The 14,770-nt window shown below is 42.6% G+C and overlaps 2 protein-coding genes across 2 annotated transcripts in view; one reads left to right on the top strand and one right to left on the bottom strand.

Moving 5' to 3' along the window:
- The window catches only part of hibch (3-hydroxyisobutyryl-CoA hydrolase), a 21,349-nt gene extending 7,148 nt beyond the window's left edge, over nt 1–14,201 (bottom strand). Inside the window, exons 1-8 of the mRNA XM_072445295.1 lie at nt 14,070–14,201; nt 12,822–12,864; nt 11,338–11,469; nt 11,029–11,113; nt 10,856–10,936; nt 7,724–7,776; nt 4,566–4,644; nt 1,296–1,441 (exon numbers count right to left, since the gene is read on the bottom strand). Coding sequence (XP_072301396.1) covers nt 1,296–1,441; nt 4,566–4,644; nt 7,724–7,776; nt 10,856–10,936; nt 11,029–11,113; nt 11,338–11,469; nt 12,822–12,864; nt 14,070–14,101 — 651 coding nt within the window. The 5' untranslated portion in view covers nt 14,102–14,201. The remainder of the gene's footprint in view (nt 1–1,295; nt 1,442–4,565; nt 4,645–7,723; nt 7,777–10,855; nt 10,937–11,028; nt 11,114–11,337; nt 11,470–12,821; nt 12,865–14,069) is intronic.
- Nucleotides 1–14,770, top strand: part of LOC140360019 (E3 ubiquitin/ISG15 ligase TRIM25-like) — a 441,716-nt gene that overhangs the window by 184,438 nt on the left and 242,508 nt on the right. The gene's annotated exons all lie outside the window — the stretch shown is intronic.

The following is a 14,770-nucleotide window of genomic DNA, read 5'->3' as shown; positions in this document are numbered from 1 at the left end:
AGGACTAAACATGGACCGACCTCCTGCTGGTGCCAGAGTCAGGACTAAACATGGACCGACCTCCTGCTGGTGCCAGAGTCAGGACTAAACATGGAGCGGCCTCCTGCTGGTGCCAGAGTCAGGACTAAACATGGAGCGGCCTCCTGCTGGTGCCAGAGTCAGGACTAAACATGGACCGGCCTCCTGCTGGTGCCAGAGTCAGGACTAAACATGGACCGGCCTCCTGCTGGTGCCAGAGTCAGGACTAAACATGGACCGACCTCCTGCTGGTGCCAGAGTCAGGACTAAACATGGAGCGGCCTCCTGCTGGTGCCAGAGTCAGAACTAAACATGTACCGACCTCCTGCTGGTGCCAGAGTCAGGACAAAACATGGACCGACCTCCTGCTGGTGCCAGAGTCAGGACTAAACATGGACCGACCTCCTGCTGGTGCCAGAGTCAGGACTAAACATGGACCGGCCTCCTGCTGGTGCCAGAGTCAGGACTAAACATGGACCGGCCTCCTGCTGGTGCCAGAGTCAGGACTAAACATGGAGCGGCCTCCTGCTGGTGCCAGAGTCAGGACTAAACATGGAGCGGCCTCCTGCTGGTGCCAGAGTCAGGACTAAACATGGAGCGGCCTCCTGCTGGTGCCAGAGTCAGGACTAACCATGGAGCGGCCTCCTGCTGGTGCCAGAGTCAGGACTAAACATGGAGCAGCCTCCTGCTGGTGCCAGAGTCAGGACTAAACATGGACCGGCCTCCTGCTGGTGCCAGAGTCAGGACTCAACATGGACCGACCTCCTGCTGGTGCCAGAATCAGGACTAAACATGGACTGACCTCCTGCTGGTGCCAGAGTCAGGACTAAACATGGAGCGGCCTCCTGCTGGTGCCAGAGTCAGGACTAAACATGGACCGACCTCCTGCTGGTGCCAGAGTCAGGACAAAACATGGACCGACCTCCTGCTGGTGCCAGAGTCAGGACTAAACATGGACCGACCTCCTGCTGGTGCCAGAGTCAGGACTAAACATGGACCGACCTCCTGCTGGTGCCAGAGTCAGGACTAAACATGGAGCGGCCTCCTGCTGGTGCCAGAGTCAGGACTAAACATGGAGAGGCCTCCTGCTGGTGCCAGAGTCAGGACTAAACATGGAGCGGCCTCCTGCTGGTGCCAGAGTCAGGACTAAACATGGACGCCGCTCAAACGCGTCACACAGAAAGGTCTTCTTACAGATCAAAAGAGCGAGGTAGTATCATGAACGTAACATCGTGATTGTGCGTAAAGGTTTGGTTTGCGCCGCGGCGGTTTCTCACCTTGTCGGAGTCTACGAAGTGCGTGGCGACTCCGGCTCGGTGCACGTCTTGCCCTCGGAGTCTGAACCCGGTCAGCGCCAGAAACAAGCCCAGCTTCCCCTGCAGCCGTGGAAGAAAGTGGCCCCCACCCACGTCCGGGAACAGACCTGGGGCCCCAACCAGAACCAATGAGAACCAACGAGTCAGGTTTGATGGTGTAACGAACAGGAACGCTACAAGTTTAGACGCTTTAGGTCCAATTTATAACCCGTTTAACATTGTCTTTTCTCTTTCTATAGGAAAGTCCTTTAGATTGAAAACAAACAGTACCGTATTGTCCAGAGTATAAGTCGCACCAGCCAAAAAATGCATAATAAAGACGAAAAAAACATATATAAGTTGCACTGGAGTGTGAAATGCAGTTGCAAGTGTGAAAATAACAAATAATATCACATATAAGTCGCTCCGGAGTATAAGTATATAAGTATAAGTCACACCCCGGCCAAAACTATGAAAAAAGGTGCAACTTATAGTCCAGAAAATACGGTAATACAGGAGACAACATATGATATTTTAAATGGAAGACTTTATTGTAGAATGCCATGCTTTTAATGCCTTATATTTAATACTTTTTATGATTTGAGGACAGGATTCTTGCGTTAGTTAGTTCTGTGTTAGTTTTAGAGGCGGATGATGAAAATCTCTCCTTTATTTTCCCGGTAACTTTAAACTAAACTATAGACGCGGTCAGAACAGTGAAGATGGATCACACTTAAACTAACCTTAAAATGTAAGAAAAATCATCAAAATAAGTCACTTTTCCACAACAACAAAAAAGGACAATTTGAATGCCGAGTACATCTTCAATGGTAAAAAAGACTGCAAGAAGAAAGAAGAAAAAACTACATTTGGGGGACATTTTATTATCTCTTTCCTTTTCCTTTTCTCTCTGGTCGTGTTCTGTTTGTTCTGAGTGAAAAGTGCAGCGTCAGAATCACATGTGAAGTTTAAATATTTCTCAAGCATCAAAAACAAATATTAGCTTTAGCGTCAGAGCTGAAAATATGCAGCTGTCCTCAAACGCACCGAGGCCTCCTGCTGGTGCCAGAGAGAGGACTGAACAAGGACCGGCCTCCTGCTGGTGCCCAGAGTCAGGACTAAACATGGGCCGGCCTCCTGCTGGTTCCAGAGTCAGGACTAAACATGGACCGGCCTCCTGCTGGTGCCAGAGTCAGGACTAAACATGGACCGGCCTCCTGCTGGTGCCAGAGTCAGGACTAAACATGGACCGGCCTCTTGCTGGTGCCAGAGTCAGGACTAAACATGGAGCGGCCTCCTGCTGGTGCCAGAGTCAGGACTAAACATGAAGCGGCCTCCTGCTGGTGCCAGAGTCAGGACTAAACATGGGCCGGCCTCCTGCTGGTGCCAGAGTCAGGACTAAACATGAAGCGGCCTCCTGCTGGTGCCAGAGTCAGGACTAAACATGGGCCGGCCTCCTGCTGGTGCCAGAGTCAGGACTAAACATAGACCGGCCTCCTGCTGGTGCCAGAGTCAGGACTAAACATGGACCGGCCTCCTGCTGGTGCCAGAGTCAGGACTAAACATGGAGCGGCCTCCTGCTGGTGCCAGAGTCAGGACGTTCCTAGAATCTGGTGGTAAATAAAGGCGGCTCAAACGCGTCACAAACTCTCCTCTTCCTCCAGATGAAAAGAGCGAGGGAGGATTATGGACGTGACCTGGTTCAGAGGACGATATCACAAATGTGTAGGATTATTGTTCATTTCTGTGAATCCGGGCGTGGCCGGGTCCAGGCTGAAACCTCGAGGTGTTTTGTCGTTTCGTCTTCTGGTCATGAAGGACAAACGAGCCAAAACGAGCCAAAACGAGCCAAACGAGGTCCTGTGTGCGGCTGTAATGAACCTCCTTTTCACAGGCTTTTTAAATACATTATCAGAATCCTTCAGTCCCACGTTTCATCCTTTTATTTGTTTGATAGAGAATATTTACAATTAAAGCAGATTAATCCTTTATTCATCCACCTCAGCGTGATTATTTTACTTTGTAATTCAAGTTATTTAAATGAATTTTTACACTTATACAACCCCCAAACCTCAACTCCCATCAATATAATGCAATAAAGAATAAGAATAAAGAAGTCCAGTTCTGAGCCACAAAACTGTAAATCATTTACATTTATGAGATGTTTCAGGAACATTCATGAAAACAAAAACATCTAAATTTGACATTTTAATTGACAAAAGCTGACATAAAAGTGAGAATATAATATGTACTTTATGAAATGATGAAGAGTTAAAGTTTGATCTTTAACAGGGCCAAATTAATAAACATTTGTCACTGGATCAACAAGTTCATTCATGGATTTGTTACATTAATTATGAGTTTTATGTAATTTCAAACATCATTTTCACCTGCAAAAATAATGACGACTATTTTTATTGGTTTCTTTTCTGCTGTTGATCATCATAAATATGTAAATGAGGTCGGATTAGCTGCTCACAAGGATTCAACAATCAGCAGCAGTTTATTCTTTTTGTTTATTTAATAATGTTAGTTTTTGAGTCTGTTTAGTCCAGATTCACTCCATCAAACTTTACACTCACTAAATAAATATTACAAAATGTTAAAAGAAAAGTTCAGACTCTGGGTCGAACACAAACGTTCAAAAAGTCACAGTTTTCACACAATAAAAATAAAATTGGCGCTGAATCTGCTTCGTTCTGCAGTTTTGAACAGTTAAATGTACTTTTTTTTGAGCTTTTGACGATATTGTTCTCGAGTTCATTGACCGTTCGCTCGCTCAAAGCTGGATTTTGATTGATTCATGTGAAAAACTCGACAATTCGCAAATATTTAAGGTCAAAAACAGCACAATTAGACACGTTTTCGTCGTCATTCCGTCACGTGATCGAGCTGCGACTGACCGTCCACTCAGAAACCGACCGGTCAAACGGATTATTTACAGCGTGAATCGCAACATTCTGAACTCGCGTTTGACCCAGACAAAGTTGGAATAAAGTGAATTATTGATCACAATGTTGCAAAGTTGTTCATCCATTTCATAAAAAGTTTGATTTAATTACGACGTTATCTTTTTGTGTAAAACGTCTAAAGTTTAGAGTCTGACGAAACATGAAGCAGTTTGACCTGAAGTAAACCGGGAGCTAAACTTGTGCTATTACTTCAGATAATGACACTTTTTTTAAACGCTCTGAATTCAAAGTTTAGTCGTTTTGTTTGACCAAAGTTTTGGAAATAAAAATCATTTCTCACCGATTCCAGTCTCCGGCATCGCAAACAGCGTCTTCTCTGTGGCCACTCTGAAACGCCCGTGAACCGACAGACCGACGCCCTGAAAGAGATACAAGTATGACACAAGGAGTACACAAGGAGTACACAAGTATGACACAAGTATGACACAAGTATGACACAAGTATGACACAAGTATGACACAAGTATGACACAAGTACAACACAAGTATGACACAAGTACAACACAAGTATGACACAAGTACGACACAAGTACGACACAAGTACGACACAAGTATGACACAAGGAGTACACAGGTATGACACAAGTATGACACAAGGAGTACACAAGTATGACACAAGGAGTACACAAGTATGACACAAGGAGTACACAAGTATGACACAAGTACGACACAAGTATGACACAAGTATGACACAAGTATGACACAAGGAGTACACAGGTATGACACAAGTATGACACAAGGAGTACACAAGGAGTACACAAGTATGACACAAGGAGTACACAAGTATGACACAAGGAGTACACAAGTATGACACAAGGAGTACACAAGTATGACACAAGTATGACACAAGGAGTACACAAGGAGTACACAAGTATGACACAAGGAGTACACAGTATGACACAAGGAGTACACAAGGAGTACACAAGTATGACACAAGGAGTACACAAGGAGTACACAGTATGACACAAGGAGTACACAAGGAGTACACAAGTATGACACAAGTACACAAGGAGTACACAAGGAGTACACAAGTATGACACAAGGAGTACACAAGTATGACACAAGGAGTACACAAGGAGTACACAAGTATGACACAAGGAGTACACAAGTATGACACAAGGAGTACACAAGTATGACACAAGGAGTACACAAGTATGACACAAGTATGACACAAGGAGTACACAAGTATGACACAAGGAGTACACAAGGAGTACACAAGTATGACACAAGTATGACACAAGGAGTACACAAGTATGACACAAGGAGTACACAAGTATGACACAAGGAGTACACAAGTATGACACAAGGAGTACACAAGTATGACACAAGGAGTACACAAGTATGACACAAGGAGTACACAAGTATGACACAAGGAGTACACAAGTATGACACAAGGAGTACACAAGTATGACACAAGGAGTACACACGTATGACACAAGGAGTACACAAGTATGACACAAGGAGTACACACGTATGACACAAGGAGTACACACGTATGACACAAGGAGTACACACGTATGACACAAGGAGTACACAAGTATGACAAGGAGTACACAAGTATGACACGAGGAGTACACAAGTATGACACAAGGAGTACACAAGTATGACAAGGAGTATACAAGTATGACACGAGGAGTACACAAGTATGACACGAGGAGTACACAAGGAGTACACACGTATGACACAAGGAGTACACAAGGAGTACACACGTATGACACAAGGAGTACACACGTATGACACAAGGAGTACACACGTATGACACAAGGAGTACACACGTATGACACAAGGAGTACACAAGGAGTACACAAGTATGACACAAGGAGTACACAAGTATGACACAAGTATGACACAAGGAGTACACAAGTATGACACAAGTATGACACAAGGAGTACACAAGTATGACACAAGTATGACACAAGTACGACACAAGGAGTACACTCGAATGACACTCGAATGACAGAAGAAGAGGAAGAAGAATGAATTTAGCGTATTACCGTATTTTCCGGACTATAAGTCATAGTTTTGGCCGAGGTGCGACTTTAATTATATTTATACTTATATACTTCTACTCCGGAGCGACTTATGTGATATTATTTGTTATTTTCACATTTGCAACTGCATTTAGTACTCCAGTGCGACTTATATATGTTTTTTCCTCTCTATTATGCATTTTTCGGCTGGTGCGACTTATACTCCAGTAAAATATGGTACGTGTCCTGGGCCTGACGACGGATACGTAATAAAAACTGAAAATATCGTCCGTATTATTTGCGTTTTAAGCTTATCCAGCCTCACGGGAAGAGATGAAGAGGCTTTGTTGGACGAGCCGAGGGCGTGGCACCCAGAGCCGAGGGCGTGGCAGCCAGAGCAGAGGGCGTGGCAGCCAGAGCAGAGGGCGTGGCAGCCAGAGCGAGTTATTTCCCCGTGTTTCCTGTCAACGACCTCTGGACTCGTTACATCTCCGGTGGGACGTCGGCGGCGATAAGGCTTCTCTTTGTTCCGTTCAAAGCCAAAACGGTTTTGTCGGCGAACTGTAAAGACGTGCGCACGTGATTCAGAGCGCGCTAAAGCCGTCACGTGTTCTCGTTTGAGGTTAAACAACTTCGTCGTCGTGAAACTAGACGCAGAGAAAACCCAGATCTAAAGCAGAACAAACAGGAAATGACTGTCTCCACGTTCAGCCGCAGGCGACTCAGAGTTTAAGGGTAAAGAATGCAGACGGATTCTGTTCACGGAGATTTAAACCAATTACCCGACGCTCTCAGTGGAATATCGAGGTGGAAACGTGATCCGCAGAGGCTCAAAACAACAGTATCCACAAAACTGTTTTTAGTTTTATGCTACAGTTGTTTCTCTTCTTGTTTTTACATGATCCAAGTGGCTAAAGCGCAGTGACATTGTGGGTGTGCAGACCCTCCAGTAAAGTGACAAAGTGCATCTTTAAATCAAACTGTTTCTTCTTAACATTGTACTTTTGCCACAAACAAAACTTAAACTAAATTCAGACTCAAAATCATTTCAAATTCAGCTCATTCTGTAAGAAACTCTTAAAGAAGCTTTGGATTTCAGAAGCCAGGGTTCAGGTCGCCTGGAGCAGGAAACAGAGAGAGGGCCAACACCGACTCCTGCTGGTCAAGGGAGGTATAGCACCCAGTGCCTTTGGAAACGTGGTTTAGTCCCGGGTTTAGTCCCGGGTTTAGTCCCGGGTTTAGTCCCGGGTTTAGTCCCGGGTTTAGTCCCGGGTTTAGTCCCGGGTTTAGTCCCGGGTTTAGTCCCGGGTTTAGTTCTGGTTTACCCTTCTTGAGTTTGCCTATTACTCAACCTTTTTCACAAGAACTTACCCATTTGTTTGTTTGTTTGTGTGTGTTTGTGTGTGTTCTTCCAGACAAGCAGGCGACACACAAAGTAAAGTTCCACGGTGCATCTTTAGCTGAACTCACCCCTCCCATGGTGATGCCGTCGATCAGAGCCACATAGGGCTTTTGACACGCTCCTGAAAGACACAAACACACTAGAAATAACTCCACTGACTCCATAAGTCACTTTGTCCCACTCGACTACACAACTGTGCATCAGAACAATCCAGGCAAAGCAACGAGATCTTCAATGGACACGAGCAGGTGCTGGAGCCTCAGAAAAGTTACACAGTGCTCCTTTAACACTCTTTTAAAACTCTGTTAAAACTCTTTTAAAACTCCTTTAACACTCCTTTAAAACTCCTTTAAAACTCTTAAAACTCCTTTAAAACTCCTTTAAAACAAAACTCCTTTAAAACTCTTTTAAAACAAAACTCCTTTAGAACAAAACTCCTTTAAAGTAGAGCTGGGTTGAAATAATCAATTTTCCGATTTTTAATCGATTTGCATATTAATTATCGATTCGTACGTCCAAAGATAGATTTTTTATTATTATTTTTTTTAATTAAAATTCTTTTCTACATTTCCCTCTGTGAACTTCAATCTACCTTCAAGAAAGATAATTCAGGACTCCTGGATGATCTTTCTTGAAGGTAGCTTAAGATTTACTGTTTAATAGTGATATAATACTAGTTTTAATATGTTGCTTCTCTACACAGTCATGAAGTGAAAGATACGGTTCAAATACATTTTTAGTTTTTAATAACATTAACCCCCGGATCGAATCAAAATCGGATCGAATCGGAAATCAGATCGAAATCGGAGCGAATCGGATGGAATCTGAGAAATCGGAAAAAAACGATTTTGAAACGTAAAAATCGGAATCGAATCGATTCTTGGAATTTGAATCGAAACCCAGCTCTACTTTAAAGCTCCTTTAACTCCTTTAAAACTCTTTTAACTCCTTTAAAACTCCTTTAAAACAAAACTCCTTTAACTCCTTTAAAACTCCTTTAATACTCCTTTAACTCCTTTAAAACTCCTTTAACTCCTTTAAAACTCCTTTAAAACAAAACTCCTTTAACTCCTTTAAAACTCCTTTAATACTCCTTTAACTCCTTTAAAACTCCTTTAAAACAAAACTCCTTTAACTCCTTTAAAACTCCTTTAAAACAAAACTCCTTTAAAACTCCTTTAATACTCCTTTAAAACTCCTTTAAAACCGCTTTAATAGTCCTTTAAACTCCTTTAAAACTCCTTTAATACTCCTTTAAAACTCCTTTAAAACTCCTTTAATACTCCTTTAAAACTCCTTTAAAACTCCTTTAAAACTCCTTTAATACTCCTTTAATACTCCTTTAAAACTCCTTTAATACTCCTTTAATACTCCTTTAATACTCCTTTAATACTCCTTTAAAACTCCTTTAATACTCCTTTAATACTCCTTTAATACTCCTTTAAAACTCCTTTAATACTCCTTTAAAACTCCTTTAAAACTCCTTTAATTCTCCTTTAATACTCCTTTAATACTCCTTTAAAACTCCTTTAATACTCCTTTAATACTCCTTTAATACTCCTTTAATACTCCTTTAATACTCCTTTAATACTCCTTTAATACTCCTTTAACGATGTAGTGTTTTGGTCCAGATTGAGCTTCTCGAGATCCTACGAAGAAAAACACTTTGAAATAAAGTCAAAAGTGCCACAGACAGAACTTCTAATCTCCAGCGGTGGAAAGTAGAAATGTAAAACTCTGTACTAAAGTAAAAATGTAGCTCTTTATTTAAGTACTTTTTACAGTGGATATTTTTTACTTTTCCCTCAGAACATCTAAGAGCAGGATCTGTACTTTCTACTCCACGACGGTGACATTCAGCCAAAAGGTTTTGAATTCCAGCCTCAGCTTTGCGCAAACAAAAAGATATATTTTTATTTGATTGACTTTTATTTAACCGGGAAAGTCCCACTGAGCTGAAACGTCTCTCCTCGGCCCCAGAGGAAGAAAGAAATGGACTCAAAACGCCACCGTTGATAAAGATCGGTATATAATTATTCATCCAAATCAGCACATTAAACATGAAATATTTTAACCTTTTACATTTTAAGTACATTTTTAAAAGGAATAATCAAAACTTTTACTTGCGTAGAGTTTTGTATGTGCTGCGTTTTGTTCCTGTATCTCTCATTTTACTTAAAGGACAAATATTCCGCATCATGTGTGTTGTTCTCAGCCTTTAAAGCTGCTCTTGAGCACCTTTAAAGCTGCTCTTGACCACCTTTAAAGCTGCTCTTGACCACCTTTAAAGCTGCTCTTGAGCACCTTTAAAGCTGCTCTTGACCACCTTTAAAGCTGCTCTTGAGCACCTTTAAAGCTGCTCTTGACCACCTTTAAAGCTGCTCTTGAGCACCTTTAAAGCTGCTCTCGAGTACCTTTAAAGCTGCTCTTGAGTACCTTTAAAGCTGCTCTCGAGTACCTTTTAAAGCTGCTCTTGAGTACCTTTAAAGCTGCTCTTGACCACCTTTAAAGCTGCTCTTGAGCACCTTTAAAGCTGCTCTTGACCACCTTTAAAGCTGCTCTTGAGCACCTTTAAAGCTGCTCTTGAGTACCTTTTAAAGCTGCTCTTGAGTACCTTTAAAGCTGCTCTTGAGTACCTTTAAAGCTGCTCTTGAGTACCTTTAAAGCTGCTCTTGACCACCTTTAAAGCTGCTCTTGAGCACCTTTAAAGCTGCTCTTGACCACCTTTAAAGCTGCTCTTGAGCACCTTTAAAGCTGCTCTTGAGTACCTTTAAAGCTGCTCTTGAGTACCTTTAAAGCTGCTCTTGAGTACCTTTAAAGCTGCTCTTGAGTACCTTTAGTTTGGCATCCCATGTTCTAGAACTACATCTGTATCGCTGACGTTTCCCACGGCTCTACATTAGTTTTGACTCCATCTGCTGGCTGCAGAGGGAATTACACATGTTAATAATAAATAATAATGGAGAGTTTTCTCTGAGATGCTCGACAGAAAGTCTCAGGACGAGTCTGGAGATGATTTATGGAGTTTAAAAACAGCAGGAGGTTCTCACAGATGAGTGAGAACAGAGTGAGAACAGAGAGAGAACAGAGAGAGAACAGAGAGAGAACAGAGAGAGAACAGAGAGAGGATAGGGTTAAAAGAGAGAGAAAAAGCACATTCGTTTAAGTAACAAAATGTCTTCCACCAGAGCTAATCTCACCAATGGCGTGGTTCAGGATGTATTCTTCCCTAAAGAAGTCTTCAGACAGAGGGTCGCCCACTTTCCCCGCCTCCGTCACGGCTGTGGAACCAAACACAACACGTGTTTAAACTGAAGCACACGCAGAGAAGTGGCTTTATGTGCAGAGAAGTGGCTTTATGTGGGCGGGGCACCTCTGATGTCACCTCCGGCACAAAACGCCTTTCCTCCGATGGCTTTGATGATCACCAGGTCCGTGTCGCTGTCCAACTCCCACTTCTGCCAAACACATTCACAGGACGTCAGACGATCGTCTTTTACAGGAGGCAAGACTGACCAAGACAACGAGCAATTATTATTTAGATTAATGAACTAGTTGCAGGTTTAAAATGCCTGTAAAGATGATATTTTTACATCCGTGTCATTTAGATGCAAATACTGTTCTATCTGAGTCATAAAACAACATCTCTCAGTTCATACTTTGGATTCTGTTCATATTTTACCTTCAGTTGTGGATAAATGGTCCGGATCATGCTGAGGTTGAGTGCATTGAGGACTTTGGGCCGGTTCATGGTGATCACTCCGGCTCGGCCCACTCTCTGCAGCAGCACCTCAGGCTCAGGCTGAGACGACATCTGAACAAAAATAACAATAAAATATAGCCGCAAGCGGCAATGATCGGCCCTCGCCACGCCGCAAGAGGAGGGGGCGCTAACGCGCCCCAATTGTCCTTTTATTACGCCTACTGCTGAATCTGTGACGCTGTCACATCTTCTCCCCTTTGTTTTACATCAAAAAGCAATTTTATTTTGAATTCTTGGCAAAATGTGCGGCTTTGCCGCACAGACACCGTGACTCTTTGAATAAAAATGTGGATAACTTTTGATGGTCCTGAAGATGAGTCTCACCAAATTTCAGGTTAATATGTCTAACGCCCTGGGAGGAGTTTGTGAAAGTCTAAAGTGTAAACATGTTCTGGCGATTTCCCCATTGGAATAACATGGGAGGTTTTGGTCATCGCTACGGCAACGCCATAACAATTATGACATGGGTCTCATTGACTTTTTTGATGGGGATGCCAAAATTGAGTTGTGTGTCAAATTTCATATAATTTCGCAAAACTAAATATTTAACCTCCATATAAAATCTGTAGGGGGCGCTGTGGCTCCAAATTAATTTATTTCAATTCAAGTAGGTTTAGGGCAAAGAGTTTAACAACTGATTCTAATTTGACGCAATTCGGACTTTATCTGCGCAAACGGCAGAAATGTTAAATTTGGGAGATTTCTGAAATTCTTGCTACAGTTTGCGGCTTCGCCGCTCAGAGACCGTGACAGGGTCAATGTCATTTGGATAACTTTTGATGTCCCACTCCTCAGTAGCATTTTCACCAAATTTCAGCTTTTTAGAGCCAACGCCCTGGGAGGAGTTTGTAAAAGTACGACGTTTGGAAAAACTCCGAAGTCATGTTTAGCCATTTTTGAAGCAATATGGCCGACATTTGGTTGGGCGGACGGCGTTGCTGTAATAATATTTTTTACTTCTCTTGTCACCATCTACCTCGGCGCCAAATTTCATGATTCTACGATCAAGATTTTTTTGGGGCCATTTCCTATCTCTCAATGCATTTTTGGTACATTTGGGGGCGCTGACGCGCACATTTTTAAATTTTAGAAAAGGGAGATAGCCAGAATTTAGAGAGGCACGATTTTTAGAGGTGTGAACATTTTTGTGACTTTTCATCAATGTTCACTGGGTGAAAAATGGGGGGGTTTGTCCCGAGAAGAAGAAGGAAGCGCTGAGCGCTGGATTTCGTGCACTTTCACAGCCTCGCACGGCCTAACAGAACTAATAGGCCTCTCGCCAGCTTGAGGCGCTCGGACCAAATAACATTTTACGTGTTTTTACACGGAAAGAAGAATTATACATTTGACATGACATGAAACAGGAATGTGATGATATAATGGATGTTGTGGTAGTTTCTCACCATGTGGCTCTGGATCCTCTGCAGTCGACACAAACTCCTGAGTCTGTGGAAATTAAATAAAACGTTTGAACTGAGACTGTGGTATTTAAATACATTACATAAAACGATTGTGGAGTATAAATGTCACTTATGATTAAGCACTGATTACAGATTCAATATAGTTGACTAGCCTCCTGCTGGTGGCAGAGTCAGGACTAAACATGGACCGGCCTCCTGCTGGTGCCAGAGTCAGGACTAAACATGGAGCGGCCTCCTGCTGGTGCCAGAGTCAGGACTAAACATGAAGCGGCCTCCTGCTGGTGCCAGAGTCAGGACTAAACATGGACCGGCCTCCTGCTGGTGCCAGAGTCAGGACTAAACATGGAGCGGCCTCCTGCTGGTGCCAGAGTCAGGACTAAACATGGAGCGGCCTCCTGCTGGTGCCAGAGTCAGGACTAAACATGGAGCGGCCTCCTGCTGGTGCCAGAGTCAGGACTAAACATGGAGCGGCCTCCTGCTGGTGCCAGAGTCAGGACTAAACATGGACCGGCCTCCTGCTGGTGCCAGAGTCAGGACTAAACATGGAGCGGCCTCCTGCTGGTGCCAGAGTCAGGACTAAACATGGACCGGCCTCCTGCTGGTGCCAGAGTCAGGACTAAACATGGAGCGGCCTCCTGCTGGTGCCAGAGTCAGGACTAAACATGGACCGGCCTCCTGCTGGTGCCAGAGTCAGGACTAAACATGGAGCGGCCTCCTGCTGGTGCCAGAGTCAGGACTAAACATGGACCGGCCTCCTGCTGGTGCCAGAGTCAGGACTAAACATGGACCGGCCTCCTGCTGGTGCCAGAGTCAGGACTAAACATGGGCCGGCCTCCTGCTGGTGCCAGAGTCAGGACTAAACATGGAGCGGCATTATTATTATTATTATAATCTATTGTTCAACAACTATTTGTACCATATAATTCAACAGTAATAATATCTTAAGCTCTGCGTTTACTTAAAAATACATGTATTTAAATGCAAATGAATTGTTAAGAGTTTATTCTTAGTTTCCTAAAGTACATTTACAGTACATTTTGCTATTTGAAGGTGAACACTTATCGCGTCACCGTCATAACTGTGACATAAACATATTTCACGTTTACATTATCAGTCCATTTAAAGCATGTGTCGCGTCACTGAGCCACACGGCTAACACGCTACAGCTAACCGCACATCTACGTGACTTTAGCGCGTATTACGGGACATTTGTGTTGTTTGTGGACGTACCTGCAGGCGCGCGTGAGCACCGTGACGGACATGGTTCACTTTGACCCGCTCACGAGTCCACTTTGACCACTTTGACTACTTCTGACCACCTTTTCCCGTGTTTACTTCCGGGATGTGGCCGCAGCGCGCTCTGATTGGTCCGTTCAGCTGCCGAGGTCACAGTCTGAGTTAAAGGACAAACAGCGCCCTCCACTGGAACAACAACGTTTCTTCTTCTAGTCAAGACTAAAAGATCATATTTTAGAATAAATGTAATGTATTTTAAAGAGTTATTATTATTATTATTATTATGATTTGTATTATTGTTTTATTATTATTATTATTATTAGTAGTAGTAGTATTTGTATTATTATTTATTTGTTTATTATTTGTTTATTACTATTCGTATTATTATTAGTATAATTATTTATTTATTTATTTATTATTTGTTTATTGTTATTATTATTATTTGTATTATTATTATTTGTGTATTATTATTATTGTTGTTATTGTTATTATTTTAAAGCGTTCTACCGGGAGTATTCTCTTAAAGTCCAAACTGAGCCTTTGTCACAGGTTTTAATCTGTACTGGATGTTGACATTTTGACCTTCTGTTTGCAGTGGATCTATGGATCTAGAGCAGCTAAAACGTGTAAAATACTTTAAATATATATATATATATATATATATATATATATATATATATATATATATATATATA

Source organism: Eucyclogobius newberryi, unplaced genomic scaffold (assembly GCF_026437365.1).
Source record: "Eucyclogobius newberryi isolate DKJ021-1_F unplaced genomic scaffold, fEucNew1.0.hap1 SCAF_14, whole genome shotgun sequence".
NCBI lineage: Eukaryota > Metazoa > Chordata > Actinopteri > Gobiiformes > Gobiidae > Eucyclogobius > Eucyclogobius newberryi.
This window is presented reverse-complemented; position numbering and strand designations above follow the sequence as displayed.